General features: G+C 45.0%; 1 protein-coding gene across 1 annotated transcript in view; it reads left to right on the plus strand.

Moving 5' to 3' along the window:
* The window catches only part of LOC115465779 (flocculation protein FLO11-like), a 69,340-nt gene extending 49,409 nt beyond the window's left edge, over window positions 1–19,931 (plus strand). The window contains exon 4 of the mRNA XM_030196503.1: window positions 14,114–19,931. Coding sequence (XP_030052363.1) covers window positions 14,114–19,539 — 5,426 coding nt within the window. The 3' untranslated portion in view covers window positions 19,540–19,931. The remainder of the gene's footprint in view (window positions 1–14,113) is intronic.
* The last annotated feature ends 523 nt before the right edge of the window (window positions 19,932–20,454 follow it).

Below are 20,454 nucleotides of genomic sequence, written 5' to 3' on the forward strand. Positions count from 1 at the left end.
AAAAAATAATGTTTCATAAAAGTGATCTGTTTCCAAGTTTATTCAAGGTTTCTACCCCACTCATCAAATGCATTATCCAGGCAGCTTACATGTCACAAGAAGAATCTGTTGGGGGGGGGGGGGGGGGATAGACAGAGAGGAAAAGGGGTCAAACTACAATAACTGACAAAGCGGGGGGGAGGGAATGCGTAGGACAGGTTCGCTGCTGGTGTACCCATAGCAGGATAGGTGTTCAGCCATAGGCATCGGAGAAAAGAAAAGTCTGAAGTTCTAAGTTAAATTGTTGGAGGAAGGAATATAGTCTGGGTGAGGTAGTCTATTCCAGAGTTCTGGACCTCATACAGAAAAGAGAGCATTGAGTGGTATCATAAGTAAGTATACGGAAAGAGGGAATCGTAAGTAGATTTTGTTGTGATGATCTGAGCAATCTGGAAGGACGATAAGGAGCCAGATGGCGAGAGAAAGAATACACATTCTCCGGACTTGTGAATCTCAAAGACCAGGAGTAGTATCTTGGAGGTTATGTGATGTGATAGTGGCAGCCAGTGTGTGCGGATTTGAGGAGTGGAGTGATGTGATCATATTTTCTACTTCAAGTGGTATACAAAATACAGCCATTAAGTTTGATCTGTAAGTGATGAAGGTCTTTGATTACTAGAGAATGGATAAGGGTGTTGCTGGGGGTGGGGTGTGAAGAAATTTTGAACAGATGAATCAGACTTTGGTCCTGGGGAACTGGGTTCGATTCCCACTGCAGGCACAGGCAGCTCCTTGTGACTCTGGGCAAGTCACTTAACCCTCCATTGCCCCAGGTACAAATAAGTACCTAAGCCGCATTGAGCCTGCCATGAGTGGGAAAGCGCGGGGTACAAATTAAAAAAAAAAAAAAAAAAGGAGTGCTTAACAACATATGCCTGGGAGGAGAAAGTAAGTTAGGTGTCAATGACGCCTAAAATTTTTGTAGCAGTTACGAGTAGAACTGGGGTGAAGCAGAAGAGGATAGGAGTTATCAGCATTTGAACTGCAGTGTCTGTGAAAAGAAGGGATTTGACTTACTGGGGTTTAAAATGAGCTTGTTATCTCGGAGCCAGTTTATTTGTGTCAGCTTGGAATTAACATCATGGATTTGAAGCGGGTCAGAGGGATTAAGGGTGCAAAGGATCTGGATGTCATCAGTGTAGACACATGCTGTGAAGCCTAATGATTTGAAAAAAGTATAGGAGAGGTGCAAGAAAACATTAAATAGCACTGGAGCTAGTATGGAGCCTTGAGGGACTGAAGCCAGCAAAAAATGGTGTAGATTGGTTACCATTATAGTTTAACGAAGTAGCTTACCTTGGAAAGGTAGGAAGAGAACCATGAAAGAACAGTGTTCTTTTAGCCCAATCTGTTGAAGTCTGGTGAGCAGAATGTTATGATCAACCATATCAGAAGCCACGGATAGATCGATAGAGAGAAGGACAGACTTGACATGGTCAGGCGGGGAGTAGAGGTAGATCATGATACCACGGAGGGTTGTCTCTGTACTATTGTGCCTTCAAAAACCGTTCTGATTGGAGTGAATGGCATGTGTGTTGTCAAGGAAGTCCTCCAGTTGAGTGTGGGAAAACCGATTCTTCGACCTTTTTGCTAAAAGGTAGATTTCACAATCAGACAAATTGTTGTGATCAGTAAGTGAAAGGGCAGGGTCTTTGACCTTAAGTCGGATGTTTGCTGTTTTCCAATATTGGGGGGACACAGCTGTCAGATAAACTAGTAGAGGTCATGGATAGAATAAATGGAAAGAGAATGTCTTAAGTGCTTTTTAATTAGAGACAGGAGGGCAGAAGGTCGTGTGGAGAGGTGGTTAGTTTTGCCACAGAGAGGGTGTGAGGGGAAGGGAAGAAAACTCCCAAGCGAACTGCATGGCAAGTGTGTGGGGGGAAGCTGGTACAGTGGGGACTGAAGCAGAGGCAGTCACTAGGTTAGCGAGTAAAGTGTTTATCTTGCTTTCAAAATGTACCGCTAAATCATGGGCTGTAGGCATGGTGACAGTGGACACATGAGAAATGGAAGAAATTAGAGATTTAAGAACTCTAGTGTTGCTGTGTTGGGTACATTAGAGATTAGAAAAGAAGCTTTACAGGGGTGGGCAGTGTGTTTAAAGGTAGACTGGGTTTGCGGAGTGCGCTGGCGCCTCCATTTACACTCTGTCCATCTGAGTTCCTGCTTCGAGTCACAAGTTAGGTGTTAACCAGGGTTTTCTGGTATTCCCAGAATGAGTAGATGATTGTATCTGGATGAGAGAAATAGTGTTAAGAGCAGTGTGAAGTGTTCCACAGGGCTACTCCTGACTCTAAGGGGAGCTCGGGAAAAGTCACTAATATCAAGATCATTGTTTTGTGACATGGATTAATGTGTAATTTTTTGCTAAGGCGCCTAAAAGGTGTGCTTCCTGGATTTGGGGGGGGGGGGGGAGCATGGGTGGGCGGTCGCTGGGTAGTTAAAGGTGATCAATGAATGATCAGTCCAAGGCAAAGGAAGTAGCGAGAAAGTTGTGAAGGGAGTGGGATGTTTATTAGTGAAGGAAAGAACAAAGTCAAGCATGTGGTCATTTATGTGCGTGGGGGTCGAGAATATGTTGTGCGAGATTGAGGTCTGTGATGAACGAAATAGTCATGCGCAAGTGAGGAGGAGGGGGTTATTGTAGTGGACGTTAACGTTGCCCAGTATAATCAGGTGCAAGGAAGTAGTGCAGAAATCTGCTAATTTTGCTTGAGGTTGGGTGGGGGAGAGATCTCTCTCTTCCCCCCCCCCCCCCCCCCCCCCCACAGAATTCCTGCTTGTCTATCTAAATACACGGATTCTAGGAGATATCATGAGAGCATGGTTTGAAATGTGTTATCCGTTAACATTGAGCTCAGTTCTAATTGGACACTCAGTATTATGTAAAAGTCAGATGTACGTCATGTATGGAGATAACGGAATGCAGTTGAGGAATGCAAAAGTCGCAAACTTGGATGAAAATAGGAAACTGTTGCTGCTTTAGGTTTTCTGAGAGATGCAGGTGATGGTTTCAGCAAGTACACAATAGGAATAAAATGCTGTCCTTGAGCCTTCACATACAAAGGCACAATGGCAAAAACTGCAGTGTCACAGATTGTTAATGCTTGCAGTAGAATTTTAGTTTGGTTCTGGCATCATAGACTTACAGTAAGGTTGGTTAGGCATAGTAATTTGCTGGTAAATGTTCAACAATGAGTTCTTTCTACAAACCCCCCCCCCCCCCCAAAAAAAAAAATAAAAAAACCAACAAAAACTGTATATATGAATGTACCATAATAACTTTATTATACATTTTATTGGTACAAAGGATATGTGTAGCAACTAATTTACAAATAATATTAAAACATTTTTTTTACTGTAAATTCCATATGGCCAATTGATTTTCACAGACTTCTTTGGTGTTTTTTTGCCGCACTCTTGTATCTGTAGCCAGCCTATGTTTACTATTCATCCAGGCGTTAACAAATGAAGTTGCATCCCAATGCGCCAACTCCCTTTTTTCCCCCCAATAAATGTATTGACATTAAATGTGATATACTAGACCTGCAAATAAGGGAGAAGAGATGAGCCTTGAGAAGGGACAAGATGACAGGGAGAGTCTTGGAAGTTCTGGGATTCCGGCAGGTCCAGATGGACACACAGAAATTGTTCCAAAAATAAGGATGAGCTTAGAAAAGTTGAGAACGATTTCATACCTACATATAAAGAGAACCAATATTTTTGTCTAAGAACACACCAGTAAAGTGTTCGATTACGAGCCTCTGCTACCACCTACCCACCTACCTGCCCAGAGTCCTCCGAGATCTCTCCTGCTCCCTTCAATAATTCAGCGCACCTGCACTTGTGCTCTGTCCTCACACTGACACAGCACAAGCCAGCTGCATCTGGCGGATGCCAACCGCATGAGTCGGATCAGGTGAACTCTGATGCTGCTGGCCTGGGCATGCATCAGTGTGAGCCTTGCTGCATCGACCTGGGCAGAGAGTAAGTGCAGCTGCACTGAATTATTGAAGGGAGGACTCTGGGCAAGTAGGCGGTCACTGAGAACCTCATACACTCCCGAATCCCACGGACCTGCAGGGGATTCCAGCAGATTTCTGCAAACCTTATTCCCATTTAGCAGTTTGCCAGTAAAATCTTTAGTGGTATCTCACTAAGCCAATACAAAATAATTGTTCTCTCTGGAGCAGGTTGTCACCCAGTAGCCAGACGCACAGACTGCATAACAAAACTGCTCAGCAAAAACTTTCTCAGCTATCACATATATACTGTTGTACGTTTCGTTTCTCCTAAATCATGTGATTTCTCTTAAACCAACTTGTGATCATATATGGATTTTCCTGTTTCCTTCCATCACACAATATAGTAATACACAAAAATGGCAATTTCCTGTATTCTACCATCTTCTCCTACTTGAGTTCACATGCACACTTTGTGGCAATTGGCTAATTCCTTATCAGTTACGCGTGCTCCCAGCGTGCAAATAACCATGTAGCAAGCAAGTAAATATTATAAAACACCTTCAGAAAATGGAGAAGGGAACCGACTGAAGACAATAAGATAAAACATAAAGATTGTCAAGCCAAATGCAAAAAGGAAATAAGGAGGGCTAAGAAGGACTCTGAAAAAAGGTTAGCGTTAGAAGCAAAAACACTTAGCAAAATGTTTTTTTAGGTATATTAAAAGCAGGAAGCCGGCTAAAGAATCGGTTGGACCGCTAGATGACCGAAGAGTAAAAGGGGCGATCAGGGAAGACAAAGCCATGGCGGACAGATTAAATGAATTCTTGGCTTCAGTCTTCACCGAGGAGGATTTGGGAGGGGTGCCGGAAAAGGTATTTGAAGCAGACGAGTCAGAAAGACTAAATGATTTCTCTGTAAACTTGGAGGATGTAACGGGGCAGTTCTGAAAATTGAAAAGTAGTAAATCACCGGGACCGGATGGTATTCTTCCCAGAGTACTGATAGAACTATAAAATGAACTTGCAGAGTTATTGTTAGTAATATGTAATTTACCCTTAAAATCGAGCGTGGTACCGGAAGATTGGAGGGTGGCCAATGTAATGCCGATTTTCTTTTTAAAAGGTTCCAGAGGAGATCTGGGAAATTATAGACCGATGAGCCTGACTTTGGTGCCGGGCAAAATAGTAGAGACTATTATAAAGATCAAAATTACAGAGCATATTCAAAAGCATGGATTAATGAGACAAAGTCAACATGGATTTAGTGAAGGGAAATCTTGCCTCACTAATCTATTACATTTCTTTGAAGGGGTGAACAAACGTGGATAAAGGTGAGCCGGTTGATATTGTGTCTCTGGATTTTCAGAAGGCGTTTGACAGAGTACCTCATGAAAGACTCCAGAGGAAATTGGAGAGTCATGGGATAGGAGGTAGTGTTCTATTGTGGATTAAAAACTGGTTAAAAGATAGAAAACATGGGAAGGGGGAGGGAGATAACTGTATAAGGGAGAAAAATTATATAAACCTTGAAGTTCCAAGGAGTTAATATTTGGTAGTTGAAATTGTTGGATGAAGAACCATTGGATAATTCTGAGTGTTGGTATAAACTATGTAACAGAGAAATGTTATTGTTGTACACAGAGCTATTGTATTGGCATTCTTTTTACTTGAGCAATAAAGACTTCATTCCAATTTTAAAAAAAGATAGAAAACAGAGAATAGGGTTAAATGGTCAGTATTCTCAATGGAGAAGGGTAGATAGTGGGGTTCCCCAGGGGTCTGTGCTGGGACCGCTGCTTTTTAACATAGATTGGGAGTAACTGGTGAGCTAATTAAATTTGCTGAGGACACAAAGCTATTCAAAGTCGTTAATCGCAGGAGGATTGTGAAAAATTACAAGAGGAGCTTACGAGACTGGGAGACTGGGCGTCTAAATGGCAGATGATGTTTAATGTGAGAAAGTGCAAAGTGATGCATGTGGGAAAGAGGAACCCAAATTATAGCTACGTCATGCAAGGTTCCACGTTAGGAGTCACAGACCAAAAAAGAGATCTAGTTGTCGTCATTGATGATACGTTGAAACCTTCTGCTCAGTGTGCTGCTGCGGTTAAGAAAGCAAATAGAATGTTAGGTGTTATTAGGAAAGGAATGTAAAACAAAAATGAGGATGTTATAATGCCTTTGTATCGCACTATGGTGCGACCGCATCTCGAATATTGTGTTTAATTCTGGTTGCCGTAGCTCAAAAAAGATATAGTGGAATTAGAAAAGGTGCAGAGAAGGGCGACGAAAATGATAGAGGGGATGTGATGACTTCCCTATGAGGAAAGGCTAAAGCAGCTAGGGCTATTCAGCTTGGAGAAAAGGCGGCTGAGGGGAGATATGATAGAGGTCTATAAAATGAGTGGAGTGGAATGGGTAGATGTGAAGCGTCTGTTTACACTTTCCAAAAATACTAGGACTAGGGGGCATGCGATGAAGCTACAATGTAGTAAATTTAAAATGAATCAGAGAAAATATTTCTTTACTCAACATGTATTTAAACTCTGGAATTCGTTGCCAGAGAATGTGGTAAAGGCGGTTAGCTTAGCGGAGTTTTAAAAAGGTTTGGACGGCTTCCTAAAGGAAAAGTCCATAGACCATTATTAAATGTATTTGAGGAGAATCCACTATTTCTGGGATTAGCAGTATAGAATGTTTTGTACTTTTTTGGGATCTTGCCAGGTATTTGTGACCTGGATTAGCCACTTTTGGAAACAGGTTGCTGGGCATGATGGACCTTTGGTCTTTCCCAGTATGGCAATACCTATGTACTTATCGATCTGGCACTGCAGGCTTTGGTGTTCTCTACGTGAACAATGCCGGGACAGCCCTTGGTGCTGTTTTGTATTCTCATTGTTGTGTGTACTTTGACCCTCTCTTCTGTTGCTGCTGCAGCGTGAGCCAATGGCAGAACTTCAGTGAGAGCAATTAAAATTGATAGCCAGGCTGGAAGGGACTGTTGGGTATAGATGAGGATCTAGAGAATAGGTCCAGAAGAAATAATGTAAGAATAAAAGCTTTCTTGAAAGAGAAGCTATATAGAAACTGTTCTATGGTGTAAAAATTATGTGGGGCACTGCTGATGGCGGACTGGGAGGGAAAGGAGCTGCCATTAAGTAAAGCAGAGTTGAACCCATAGAAGCTGGAGGCCAAGGAATAGAGGGCAAACTTAGGACATTGTTGCCTATCTGCAACACTTTCTTAAGGAAAAGGAGAAAGTAATAACGCAGGCTATTGGTGAAAGAAAAATACCATGGTGCAGATGTGAGGTGAATCTTCAATGACCTGTCGGCAGTGTCTATAGAGAGGACGTTAGATGAGGGAAGTGATGGCTTTTCTTCAGTAGCAGAAAGTTCACTACGTGGCTGTTCCTGTTTTACAACCTATGGGATTACTTAAAGTAGAAGGCTGAGGCTTGCAAGCACTGGAGGGTATGGGTTTTGACAACTTGCCACAGTCAGAGGCCAATGAGGAATGGCAGTTGATCTCAACAGAGGCTCTAAAATGGCAAAGGGTACCAGTGAAAGGGAAGAGGCTTTGTAGCCTCACTGTAAGGCACTGAGTTTAGAGTGGCTCAAGCTTGCAAGGAGAGGACCGGATAGTCACACATTGTGGGCCAGTACTGAAGAAGGGGAAGGATAATGCCTATTATAATCTCAAAAATGGATGTGGGTGTGAGAGTGGAGGGGGGTATAGGAAAGCATGTCTGAAGGGAGGACTTGGGAGGAAGTTTTGGGGAGGTGGGTCTGGAGAAGTGTATAGAGTCAAGTGTGCAATGGGCATGAGATATCTGTCCCAGCAGAAGAACAGAGCAGGCAAGGGGTTCTGTGTGTTTGGTAGGATGGGGAAGCTGGGGAGGGACAGGTAAATTAGGCAAGGATGAGAGGGGAAGAAGGCCATATGATGAAGGATAACCGTTAGGTGGAGTCGCAGAATATGAATGGATTGAACAGTCCCCGGAAGAAGAGTATGATGATGAAGCTCAATAGGTTAGGGTTGGCATATCGACTCAAAAATGACTTTTTAACAACTTTCAATTTCAAGAAATTACATGTCAACTGCAAATGATCTTGTAGTAAAACCCTGCTCCAGTCAATTCTTAAGACTGAACAGGGCATTCCAAAAAATTGCATATCATCAGCATACAACTAGGTATCAAAACCAAGAGACCTAATCACTTTCACCAGTGGTTGAATACACACATTAAATAGTACGGGTGGGTGTGGGGATCCTTGAGGCACTCCCTCCTGTAACAGAAGTAGCTGTGCCTCCTCTTTCTCCACCCAAACCTCAAACTCTCCCTCCATCAAATAAGAGACCAACCATTGCAGTACAAACCCTCTCTGACACCAACCTCCTCCAGTCTCCTCAGCAGTCTACCATGATCTAATATGTTGAAGGCAGCTGTGAAATCCTGCAAAATCCAAAGTCCTGTACCCTTCTGATCCAGACATCTACGCATGCCCTCCAGATGGGCAACCAACACTGTTTCCATACTATAGCCAGGGGCGAAAGCCTGACTTCTCCATATCCAAACCCTGTGCTCCTTCCAAAAGGTCCTGTAGTTGTGATGCATTCACCCACCATTTTAGGTACCATTAGCAAATTTGTAATAGATCTGTAATTATTCACATCATCCAAAAGCTGTGACAGTTGCTTTGGAACTGACCTAACAAAAGCCTGCTTCCATAAAACCAGAATCGCCCCTAAACTCAGAGTTTGTAATCACGGTTTTTATAAAAACCCAGCTCTGTGCTGCTGGTAATTTTAACAGCCATGCAGGGCAGGGATCAACCCTACTAGTACCTGTAGCAAACCTATCTTAACACCTTTTTCAACACCACATCAGTGGGTACAAAAAACTTATCCATTACTGGACTCTTTCCTTTCGGACTCTCACCCCCAGGAACCCCAGAGTCTTTAAAAGATACCATAGAGCGAACCAGCCCCTTCCCTCATATTCTAATTCTGTCAACAAAAAAAACAGTTCAAGGGCCTCTGCCAGTGGGCTAGAATGTTCAAATCCAGATGTATTTGATTCCCCCCCCTCCCCCCCCCCCACACACACACACACTCCCCCACCCTCTCTACCAAGTTCTCTTACAATTTGAAAAAGTTCCTGAGTAGAATTAGGGGCCAACTAAAATGCAAATAGAGAAATATTTTTTTCTTTTAAGCCCTCCCTTCTTTCTCATTTCTCTTAACATGTACCATTGAGCTTTTATAATGCCATCATCATCCATTCATCTCCATTTACATTCCAACCATCTTAATTCCTTCCTGACTTTGCCAGTATCATCAGAAAATGGGAGACTGTGCTTCTGTTTACTAGGAACTGACTTCCAGGAAGAATTAAAATAGGTGATTTATTTGTTGGGGTTGGTATGTTATGACTGTAAACCGTGTGGAGGAGGGAGGGAATTGGGATAAGGTGGAATGGTGGATTTGAATAGTTGACTCTATACTGTTTTGATGGAAATGAAAATAGCAGTGAATATAACTGACTGATTCTAAGGGTCCTGTTTACTAAGCCGCGTTATAGGTGTGCTAACATTTTTAGCGCATGCTAACGTTAGAGACACCTATAGGAATATATGGGTGTCTCTAACATTAGCTTGCACAAATTTTTAGCGCACACTAAAAACGCTAGTGCACTTTAGTAAACAGGACCATAAGTGTTATTACATTGATGTAATTTTGGGAGGGGGAGAGTGGGTGGGAGACTGTACATTTTATTGCACTTGCCATGTATTTGTTTTGTGCAAACTTAAATTATTTTTTTTATTAAGTTTAAAAAAAAAAAAAAAAACCTAGTGAAAACCCCAAGAAACCAGACAGTGAGCTGTGCAACACTGAAGAAAATGCATTTCATCGTCTACTATACAAAAAACTATAAGACATGCATATTCCTAAAGCTCACATGTTCCAAAAGCTAAAATCTTTAAAAAAAAAAAAAAAAAATTTTTTTTTTTTTTTTGGTTTGTTCCTTTTATAGCATCTGACCATTTTATTTTTCCAGTTGGGTTGTTTCTGGTCTCTCTTTTTTTCCATTTGGCAGTCCTCATATGTCCTTTCCCAGGGTCTCTTCCATTTTGGTTCTTTTCTCTCCCCATTCTTTTCTACTTCTATATCTAAGATGATTTTTTTTCCTTTCATCTTTTTTTTTTTTTCTTCTCCATTTCTCATTTCAGCCTCTTTACACCAGGGGTTCTCATCTTAGTCCTCAGGACACAACTATCCAGTTTTGTTTTCAGGATAACCATGATAATGCATGAGAGAGATTTGTATATGATGAATGCAGCGCATGCAAATCTATTTCATGCATAGTCATCATGGATATCCTGAAAACCAGGTTGTTTCGTGGACTGAGTTGAGAATCTCCACTTTACACCCATAGTTGAATTTTATTCCTACTCCTCTGACCCACCAATCTTTAATCTCCCTCTTTCACTTCTCCCCTACCTTCCTGGTTTACATCTCTCACTTTTGCCTCCACATATCTCCCCTTCCTCCCTCTCATTCATTCCTTTCCAAGACTTCTGTAAGCCCCTCCCCCTTGTTAGTCCCTAATTTCTACTCTGCCTCAACTTCCTCTAACCCTCGTCTACTTTTTTATTTCTATCCCCGCTTACACTGCCTCCTATTCCCCTTTTCACCTCCTCTATTTCTACCTTCCCGCCTCTTTCAAAAACTTGCCCCTTTTTCTGTCTCTTCCCCTCCACAGTTCCTGTCCTGTTCTTCTTCCTCACACCTTGCAGCCCCATCAAACCCACCCCTAGTATAACCCTCTGGACCCAATCACTTAGGCCCTGCTGTTCTTTTAATACCCAAGTCCTTCTCAAACTCAATATCTGCTTTTCATCCATCCAAGCCACAAGTCCCCATTCTGTCTAACCTATCGAATACCCAATCTAAAGAGAGAGCTCAATTGGATATCTAAATACATCAATGGTACACATAACAAAAAAAATGAAACCCTTTAATAATCCTGATGAATTTTTTAATAGGAGGAAAAAAACCTCAAATTATAAGGGAACACTCCTTCCCCATCAATCCATTCAAAATCCTGTTCCATGTTATTTTCCTCCAGTGTTGCTGCGCTCATATTAGCCCTCTCCTCACGTCAGTTCATTGCAGGGATGGACTGAGGGTGGACTGGGCCCCCTGCCTGCTGCCTGACCACCACCACCCCACTGCCTCGGTCCTAACTGAGGGGTCCTGGTGGTCTCTGCGGGGGGGGGGGGGGGGGGGGGGGGAATGTCCTTTTCTGCCTGCTATGCTGCCACTATTCCCCCGCCTGCCAGCACCACCATGTTTTCAAAATGGCGGCTGAGACGTCCTTTATTAGTCTTGCAGGTTTCGACAGTATCATGAGACTTCAGCAGGGTCTCGGCCGCTATTTTTAAAATAAGGTGGTGCTGGGTGGGGGAGGGGCAGGAAAGAACATGTCTTCCCCCCCCCCCCCTGCAGGAGGCCACTAGATCACCAGCGGTGTGCTGGGCATCCAGGCAGAGCCTTTGGGCACTGCCAGGTTGCCCAAACGGTCAGTCCGCCCCTGCTTCATTTGCTCCTTATCCGTTTCTGTATATAGTTCAAATGCCTCTTATTGATTAACAAGTGCATTTGCTCTGTAGCTCCTCAGTACCTCTTGTCAGGAGTGCTGGAAGTCAAAATTATTGCTGGACATACTTAATATGAAAGCAGCTTGACAATATTAAACCAGCTTCTGACCTCTGAGAACCACCCCCTCCCTCAGGAATCAGAGGATAGCAAAATGGTTCTCAGGGCCTGCTAACCCTGTTTTCTTAATTGCTCCTGATTAACATACCTTTTGACCAGAGCTCTGAGAACTAAGGAAGCCAGATAGTGAGGTTCCATGACTAGTAACTTCAAACAGGACAACCTGTGAAAGTTGTCACCTTTCCTGACTTCAGAAAGTATCTGGAGTTCTGTAAAGGAAATAACTGGGAAGGAGAGAAGTTTTTGATCTCTCTCTGCTCCTGTTCCCGTGCTCTGTTCTTAGTAGGTATAAAGCAGAGCACAGGGGGGGCACTTCTGGCTTGGTCTCTGAGCCCGCAAGGCACAGGACTCTGCTGGGCTGCCTTTGTTTCTTCTTCTTCTTATTTCTCTGCACACCTCCATCTTTAGCCACCAGAACACAGAGCTCTGGTGGCTGGCAGCTTCTCTCTCTTCCTTTCCCTCTGCCCACATATATACCTCTTGCAGCACAACCCCAAGGCTTCTCCCTTCCTCTGAACAAACACCCTATCCTTTCTTTCTCCCTCTAAACACACACCCAGAGACAGCCTGTACCAGTTACCTGCACTAAATGCTGTGAACCTATACATATCTGCAAATATAATATACTTTATATACCCAAACCCGTGTGGATTGTGCATTCTTTGAGAACCCACTGCCTCTGCGAACTGGACCCGGGACCAACCCTAGACAATGATTGCTGACACCTCTCCACTCTTATCTCTCCCTACACTTCTCCCTGGGAACTTTCTTATCTGTACCCTTCTCCTCCCCTGCCCACTCCATTCCTTTTATCTTGCTTTACCATATGCCTGGAATAGACTTCCTGAATCAGTACCTCAAGGTCGAGCTCAAACTCTGGTCATCTTCAAATCTGGGCTAAAAGCCCACCTTTTTGAGTCTGCTTTTAACTCCTAACCACTTGTTCAGTACCCCCTTTTTTTTTTTTTTCTTCATTCCCACCTTAAATATTTCCCTTATTCCTTATTTGTCCTGTTTGTCTTTCTTGGTTAGAGTGTAAGCTCTGTTGAGCAGATACAGTCTCTTACATGTTTAGTGAACAGTGCTGTGTATGTCTCATAGCGCTATAGAAATAAGTAGTAGTAGTAGTAATTTTATTTGCTATACCACTTATAAAGTTAAAATCTAAGGGAGTTACAAAGAGTTTAAAATATAATGGGGGAAGGATGATCAATATATCCACACATACATAAAAAATTAAAAGGAGACATGGGCACAGAACAAAGCAAAGGGTTAGGTATGGTTGCAAGCTTATTAAAGGAGAGTATAATGGAAGGAAAACACATGAGGAACATAAAACAATTTCTGAATCATTCAGTTGCAGGACAAAGCCAGCCCTGGGGGGTGGAGCAAGAGTGTCAGTCACACAGAGCAGTGCTGCTGTTGAAAAGGCATGAACTAACTCCAGATTCCAACAGCGTGCTTCAGCAAGAAGAAAATGGACGTCTTTGAGTGGCCCAGTTATAGTCTAGCCTTGGCTCCAATAGAAAATCTAACACTTGAAAACTGCGCTCCATAGATCAGTGTTTCCCAAGTCTAGCCCTGGAGTACCCCTTGCTAGTCAGGGTTTTCAGGATTTCCACAGTGATATCCATGAAAGAGATTTGCATATAATGGAGGCAGTGTATGCAAATCAAGTTCATGCATATTTAGCGTGGCTATCCTGAAAACCTGACTGGCAAGAGTTACTCCGGGCCTGGACTTGCGGAACACTGTCATAGATGATCTCTAGCCAACCTGAAGGAAGAAATGGCAAACACTGCAAAGTTGGTTGATGCTTAACCTAAATGACTTAAGGCCATTATTGCAGCAGAAGAAGCCTTTCACTACATACTGAGGCAAGGGCTGTGAAAACCTGTGCATTCAAGAATTTTGGTTTCTTATTCTTAATTGCCTTTTAAATATTTCTCTAATTGATTTTTCAGATTGAAAAATCCTGATTCTGTTCCATTCATCATAGGGGGGGGGGGGGAACTTCAATGCTTTTTGAAATGTGTTTTAGACAGCAGAATGTGCAAAAATGTATTAGATTATGATGACGTTTGCAAGGCACTGTAGCTATTTTGCTGTTCAGAGACTGAGAAGACTCATTTATATTACTGTTTTCAATATTAAAATATAATTTGCTTGGCTGGCTGCATTAAGTAGACAGCAATTTAGGAGTCCTTGTTTAAAGATGTCGCGTACAATAGGCAGTGCTCCTCTTAAATTGTTCTGCTGTTGAGGATTTTTGCTTGAAGAATACTCTGTTCATCAGATTCAGCTGTATACTTGCTTGTTTTTCAGATTCTGAGCGCACCGAGGCTGAAAAGGATAAATTACTTCTAGAAAGTTTCTACTACTATCTGCAGCCGCAGGAAAGAAAAGAATATGGTCTTCGATGCTTAGAGTGTGGCCAATACTGTGATGGTGAATGCGGACTTAGTGTTGCAAATTGCCAGTGGATGGCACAGAATGTGCAGCAGCCAGCACCCGTTCCTGTTTTTGGGCAACCACATTTAAAGTATGCAGCTTCCCACCCTTCTGTCGATGGGCATTCAGAATACAGGCATGCTACATCAACCGCAGCCAAGGATGGGACTCCATATGCTGAGCATTCCACTGCCCATTCCTCTTTTGAGGAGAATTTGGATCTGAGGCAGATAACCCCTCCTGTTTCTGTGTATGGGAACCTGGGAATACGACAGTCAGCACCCCCTGTAACTGTGTATGGGAGTGCAGGAATGAGGCAGGCAACTCCCCCCAAAACCGTATATGGAAGCCTGGGCATGAGGCAGGAAATTCCTCCAGTTACTGGGTACGGGCATATGGGCCTGAGAGAGACTGCACCACCTGTTGCTCAGCATGGTAGTGTGCAAATGAGTCAGGAATCGCTCTCTGTTACTGGTTATGAGACTGTAGGAATGATGCAGTCAGTTCCTCCTGTTACTATGTATGGGGGTCTAGGAACAAGGCAGATGGCTCCCCCTATTACTGTATGTGGGAATCTAGGTGTGAAGCAGACCGATCCCCTCAATACTGTGTATAAGAGTCCAGGAACAGGACAGCCTACGCCCTCTGTTACTGTTTATGGTAGTCTGGGAGCAAGGCAGACAGTTCCCCCTGTTACCATGCATGGGAGTTTGGGAATGAGGCAGGTACCTCCCCTTCCATTGGTGCATGGAAATATGGGCTTGAGGCAGGCACCTCCCCCTGTTACGCTACATGGGAGTCTGAACATGAGGCAGGCACCTTCCCTCACCACCATGCATGGGAGTCTGGGCATGAGGCAGGTACCTAACCCAGCTACCCTGCATGGGAATGTGGGAATGAGGCAAGTACCTCTCCCTGCTAATGTGCATGAGAGTCTGACAGTGAGGCAGGCACCACCCCCTGCTATGGTGCATGGGAGTCTAGGCATGAGGCAGGAACCAGCCCCTTCTACAGTACATGGGAGTTTGGGAGTGAGGCAGGCAACAGCCCCTGCTACAGTACATGGGAGTTTCGGAGTGAGGCAGGCAACAGCCCCTGCTACAGTACATGGGAGTTTGGGAGTGAGGCAGGCAGTGCCCTCTGCTGTAGTGCATGGGGCTCTGGGAGTCAGGCATGCATCACCCCCGGCTATGGTGCATGGAAGTCTGGGAATGAGGCAGGCACCGCCCCCTGCTGCAGTACATGGTAGTCTGGGAATGAGGCAGGTGCTTCCCCCTGCTATGGTGCATGGGGTTCTGGGAATGAGGCAAGCAGCACTGCCCCCTACTACGATGCATGGGGGTCCAGCAATGAGACAAGCACTGCCCCCTGTTACAGTGCATGGGAATCTGGGAATGAGGCATGCACCGCCTCCTGCTGCAGTGCATGGTGGTCTAGGAATGAAGCAGGCAGCTCCCCCTGAGTATGGAACTTCAGGCATAAGGCATGCAACAGTCCCTGTTTCTGTGTATGAGAGTCCAGGAAGGAGACAACTATCCCCCTCTGTTACTGAAAATAGCTGTGGTAAACCAGCTACAGTTGATATTTCAAGAGTTAAGACTGAACCTCCCTGTAGTTCAGAATATGAACAGAGAACTCCCCCCGTTGCTATTAATGGGAGTTCAGGTTGTCGCCAATCAACTCCTATCAAATTTGAGAAGTCAGAACATATGCATCAATCAACCCCCTTTGCTATTAGTGGAAGCTCTGGAAGTGGACAACCAACCCCCCCTGTTACTATTAGTGGGCACTCTGGTTACGGGCAGCCAACACCCCCTGTTTTTATTAGTGGCTCTGTACGAGGGCAAGCAACCCCCCCTGTTACTATTAGTGGGCACTCTGGTTACGGGCAGCCAACACCCCCTGTTTTTATTAGTGGGAGCTCTGTACGAGGGCAACCAACCCCCTCTGTTACTATTAGTGGGCACTCTGGTCATGGGCAGCCAGCACCCCCTATTTTTATTAGTGGGAGCTCTGTACGAGGGCAACCAACCCCCTCTGTTACTATTAGTGGACACTCTGGTCACGGGCAGCCAACACCCCCTGTTTTTATTAGTGGGAGCTCTGTACGAGGGCAACCAACCCCCTCTGTTACTATTAGTGGGCACTCTGGTCATGGGCAGCCAGCACCCCCTACTTTTATTAGTGGGAGCTCTGTACGAGGGCAACCAACCCCCTCTGTTACTATTAGTGGACACTCTGGTCACGGGCAGCCAACACCCCCTGTTTTTATTAGTGGGAGCTCTGTACGAGGGCAACCAACACCCCCTGTTTTTATTAGTGGGAGTGCTGGACGAGGGCAACCACCATCCCCTGCTACTATTAGCGGGAACTCTGGACGAGGGCAACCACCATCCCCTGCTACTATTAGTGGGAACTCTGGAGGAGGGCAACCACCATCCCCTGTTACTATTAGTGGGAACTTTGGACGAGTTCAACCAACACCTCCCATTACTATTAGTGGGAGCTCTGGACGAGTGCAACCACCATCCCCTGCTACTATTAGTGGGAGCTCTGGACGAGTGCAACCACCATCCCCTGCTACTATTAGTGGGAACGCTGCACGAGTGCAACCAACATCCCCTGTTACTGTTAGTGGGAGCTCTGGACGAGGGCAGCCAACATCCCCCATTACTATTAGTGGGAGCTCTGGGCGAGGGCAGCCAACATCCCCCGTTACTATTAGTGGGAGCTCTGGGCGAGGGCAGCCAACATCCCCCGTTACTATTAGTGGGAGCTCTGGACGAGGGCAACCAGCACCTCCTGTTACTATTAGTGGGAGCTGTGGACGAGAGCAGCCAACATCCCCCGTTACTATTAGTGGGAGCTCTGGACAAGGGCAGCCAACACCCCCCGTTGCTATTAATGGAAACTGTGGACAAGGGCAGCCAACATCCCCCGTTGCTATTAATGGAAACTCTGGACGAGGGCAACCAACACCTTCCATTGCTATTAGTGGAAACTCTGCACGAGGGCAACCAGCACTTTCCGTTGTTATTAGTGGAAACTCTGCACAAGGGCAACCAACACCCCCCGTTACTATTAGTGGGAACACTGGAGGAGGGCAACCAACACCTTCCATTACTATTAGTGAGAGCTCGGGACAAGGGCAACCAACCCCTCCCGTTTCTGTTAGTGAGACCTCAGGACGAGGGCAATCAACACCTCCCGTTACTATTAGTGAGAGCTTGGGACGTGGGCAGCCAACACCTCCAGTTACTGTTAGCGCAAACCTTGGACGTGGGCAGCCAACACCCCCAGTTACTGTTAATGGGAGCTCTGGACGTGGGCAGCCAACATCCCCACTTAATGTTAGTGGGAGCTCTGGACGTGGGCAGCCAGTAGCCCCTGTTGCTTTTAGTGGGAGTTCTGGGCAAGGGCAAGCAACTCACTTTGTTGATGGGAGTCAGGGAATGGTGTTTGCAGTTCCTGCTACAGTAGACAGAAGTCCAGAAATTGTGCTTGGAGCTCCTCTAGCCATTGATAAAAACCATGGGATTAAGCAAACAAGCCCATCTCCTGTCCATGTGAGTTCTGGAATTATACAAGCCTCACTTGCTCCCGTAACTTCTGGAATTCAGCAGATCACTGGAGCTAAGCCGATTTCAGTTGTTCCTGTGAGTCTAGGAATCCAGCCAGCTACCCCTGGTTTTGTCCATGTGAATTCTGGAACTAAGCAAACCTCCATGGTTCCTATCAGCTCTGGAACTCAACAAATCAGCTCTGTTTCTGTCCATGTGAACTCTGGAACTAAGCAAACCTCCATGATGCCTATTGGTTCTGGAACTCAGCAAATCAGCCCTGTTTCTCTCCATGTGAATTCTGAAATTAAGCAGGCATCCGTTACTCTGGTAAATTCTGGAATCCAACAAACCTCCATTGTTCCTGATCATATGACTTCTGAAAGTAAACAAGCCTCTCTTGCTCCTGCGAGTTCTGGAATACAGCAGACAACCTCCATGTCTGTCTGTGTGAATTCTGGAACTAAGCAAGCCTCTTTTGTTCCTGTAAGATCTACAGTCCAGCAAGCTACCCCTCCTGTCCATATAAATGCTGGCATTAAGCGTGTCTCCATTGTTCCTGTGAGTTGTGGAGTCAAGCAAACTTCGCCAAACGCTGGTGATAGTAACACTAGAATTAAGCAAGGTGCTATTGTTCCTGTGAATTCCAAAATTCAGCAAGCCACCCCTGTTCCTGTGCATATGGGTTCAAGCATTGTACAAGCTACTCTTGTTCCTGTAAGTTCTGATGTTGGCCAAGCCACTCTGGTCCCGATTAACGTGAGTTCAGGGCTTGGGCAGGCCACACCTGTTGCTGTAAGTGGGAGTCAAGTGGTTGGGCAAGCCACACCTATCACCATTGATGGAAGCTCAAGTATTATCCTTACAGCCTCCCCAATTAGTATCGATTGCACGCAAGGGCTTGGCCATATCACTCCATCTACTATCAGTGGTGGTTTGGGACTTGGGAATGCTACTCTTGTTACTGTTAGTGGAGGCTTGGGGATTGCAAATGGCACTCCTATTTCCCTTAATGGGACTTTAGGACTTGGGAATACAGCACCTGTTCAAGGAGGCTTGGGCGTAGGGAATTCTACTGTTTTTACTGTTAATGGCAATCCTGTTACTTTGAGTGGAGGTTTGGGGCTTGGGAATGCTACTGTTGTCGCTGTTAATGGAGGTTTAGGTATTGGGAATGGTACTCCTGTTGCTCTCAATGGGAATTTGGGGCTTGGACATGCCATTCCTGTGGCTATGAGTGGAGGTTTGACCCTGACACACGCTACTCCTCTCACCTTCAATAGCAGTTCTGGAATTGTACATACAGCTCCGATTACTGTTAGCGGTGCTTGTGAATCTTTGCCTCAGGACTCTGCACTGCCGATGGGCCCCAGCATAGAGCAGCTGAACCCCGCTGAAGAGGGACCGTATAAATGTACAGAGTGTGATAAAAGCTTCAGTAGCCCTAGGAGCTTAGGGTCCCATCAGAGAATTCACATAGAAGAAAAGCCATCTACATATTCAGATACCAGAAAGCTGCCACAGGATTTGTGCCACAAAGACTCTTCCCAGACTGTAGATCTCACAGACTCACCCAGTGTGACGGAGAGTTCAGCAGGTTCTCCGGTACCAACTCTCCTGTACACAAGGCAAGGTGCGGAAGCAGGCACTATGTATGTGGTCTCACTTCAGAGGCCCCCTGAGTCTGACAGCCAAGCAAATTCAGCAGGTGCGATAGGTAAAAGTTTCTACACATGCTGAAGGATACTGTGTTCTTAGGTTCCTAACTGAGCTTGTGCAACAGAAGAGGACATCAAATCAGTGTTTACTCTTGCCCATATTAATTATTAGAGCTACTTCTAACCTAAATTCTATGTTCACTGTCCACAAATTTTCCACCCAAGGAACATTCCTTTTTTTTTTGTCACCAATGGCTGTGGACTTGTGTGAAGAACCTGATGAGACAAAATCCTGAGAGCTACAGCACAGTTCATCCCCGATTGGACTGTGGTGACAGAGTACTGTAACAAGGGTCATCCGCCTTGACTGTATATGGAACTGGTCCGGAGGAGCTATATTGAGGATGAGCAATAGATGACATGAATATGTTTGGTGCATATGACTTTGTCTCTGATTTGTAGCTAAAGATCTGTGTGGGGGTTTTTTCTTTTGGGGGGGGGGGGAGGGGTAGCCTGGGAAAGCAGATGTTTACATTTCAGTGTTAACATGAACCTTCTTTAATTAGATAATTATTACCACCACCTTTATGGAAATAGTTGAAGGGGATGCTATACCAAGCATTTACAAGTTGACCTACTTAAAGAACAGATACCATGGGTACATAATGGAAACGGTTCTTTCATACCGGTTGGGGGGGGGGGGGGGGTAAGCAGTTCTCTGGCACTCTTATCCTGAATGTTGGGTTCCTACAGCAGTTTGGCATGTCCATTTTCTTCCAGAGGCAGCTAATTCTAACAATACCTCCTTCTGCCCTCGTGACAAGGGAGGAAATTATATCACAGCCTGGCGTGCAGCCACTGGCACAAACTTGATGCTTCAAACAGTTATAGGAGTCTGCTAGTCAGGGCAAGATTGCAGGAGCCTTGCTTGGCCCCAGATCTCACTGACCAGGCAGGTGGGAATTTTTAACAGAACTGCAGCCTCTATGTTCTTTTA

The sequence above is a fragment of the Microcaecilia unicolor genome, chromosome 1 (assembly GCF_901765095.1).
Source record: "Microcaecilia unicolor chromosome 1, aMicUni1.1, whole genome shotgun sequence".
Classification (NCBI taxonomy): Eukaryota; Metazoa; Chordata; class Amphibia; order Gymnophiona; family Siphonopidae; genus Microcaecilia; species Microcaecilia unicolor.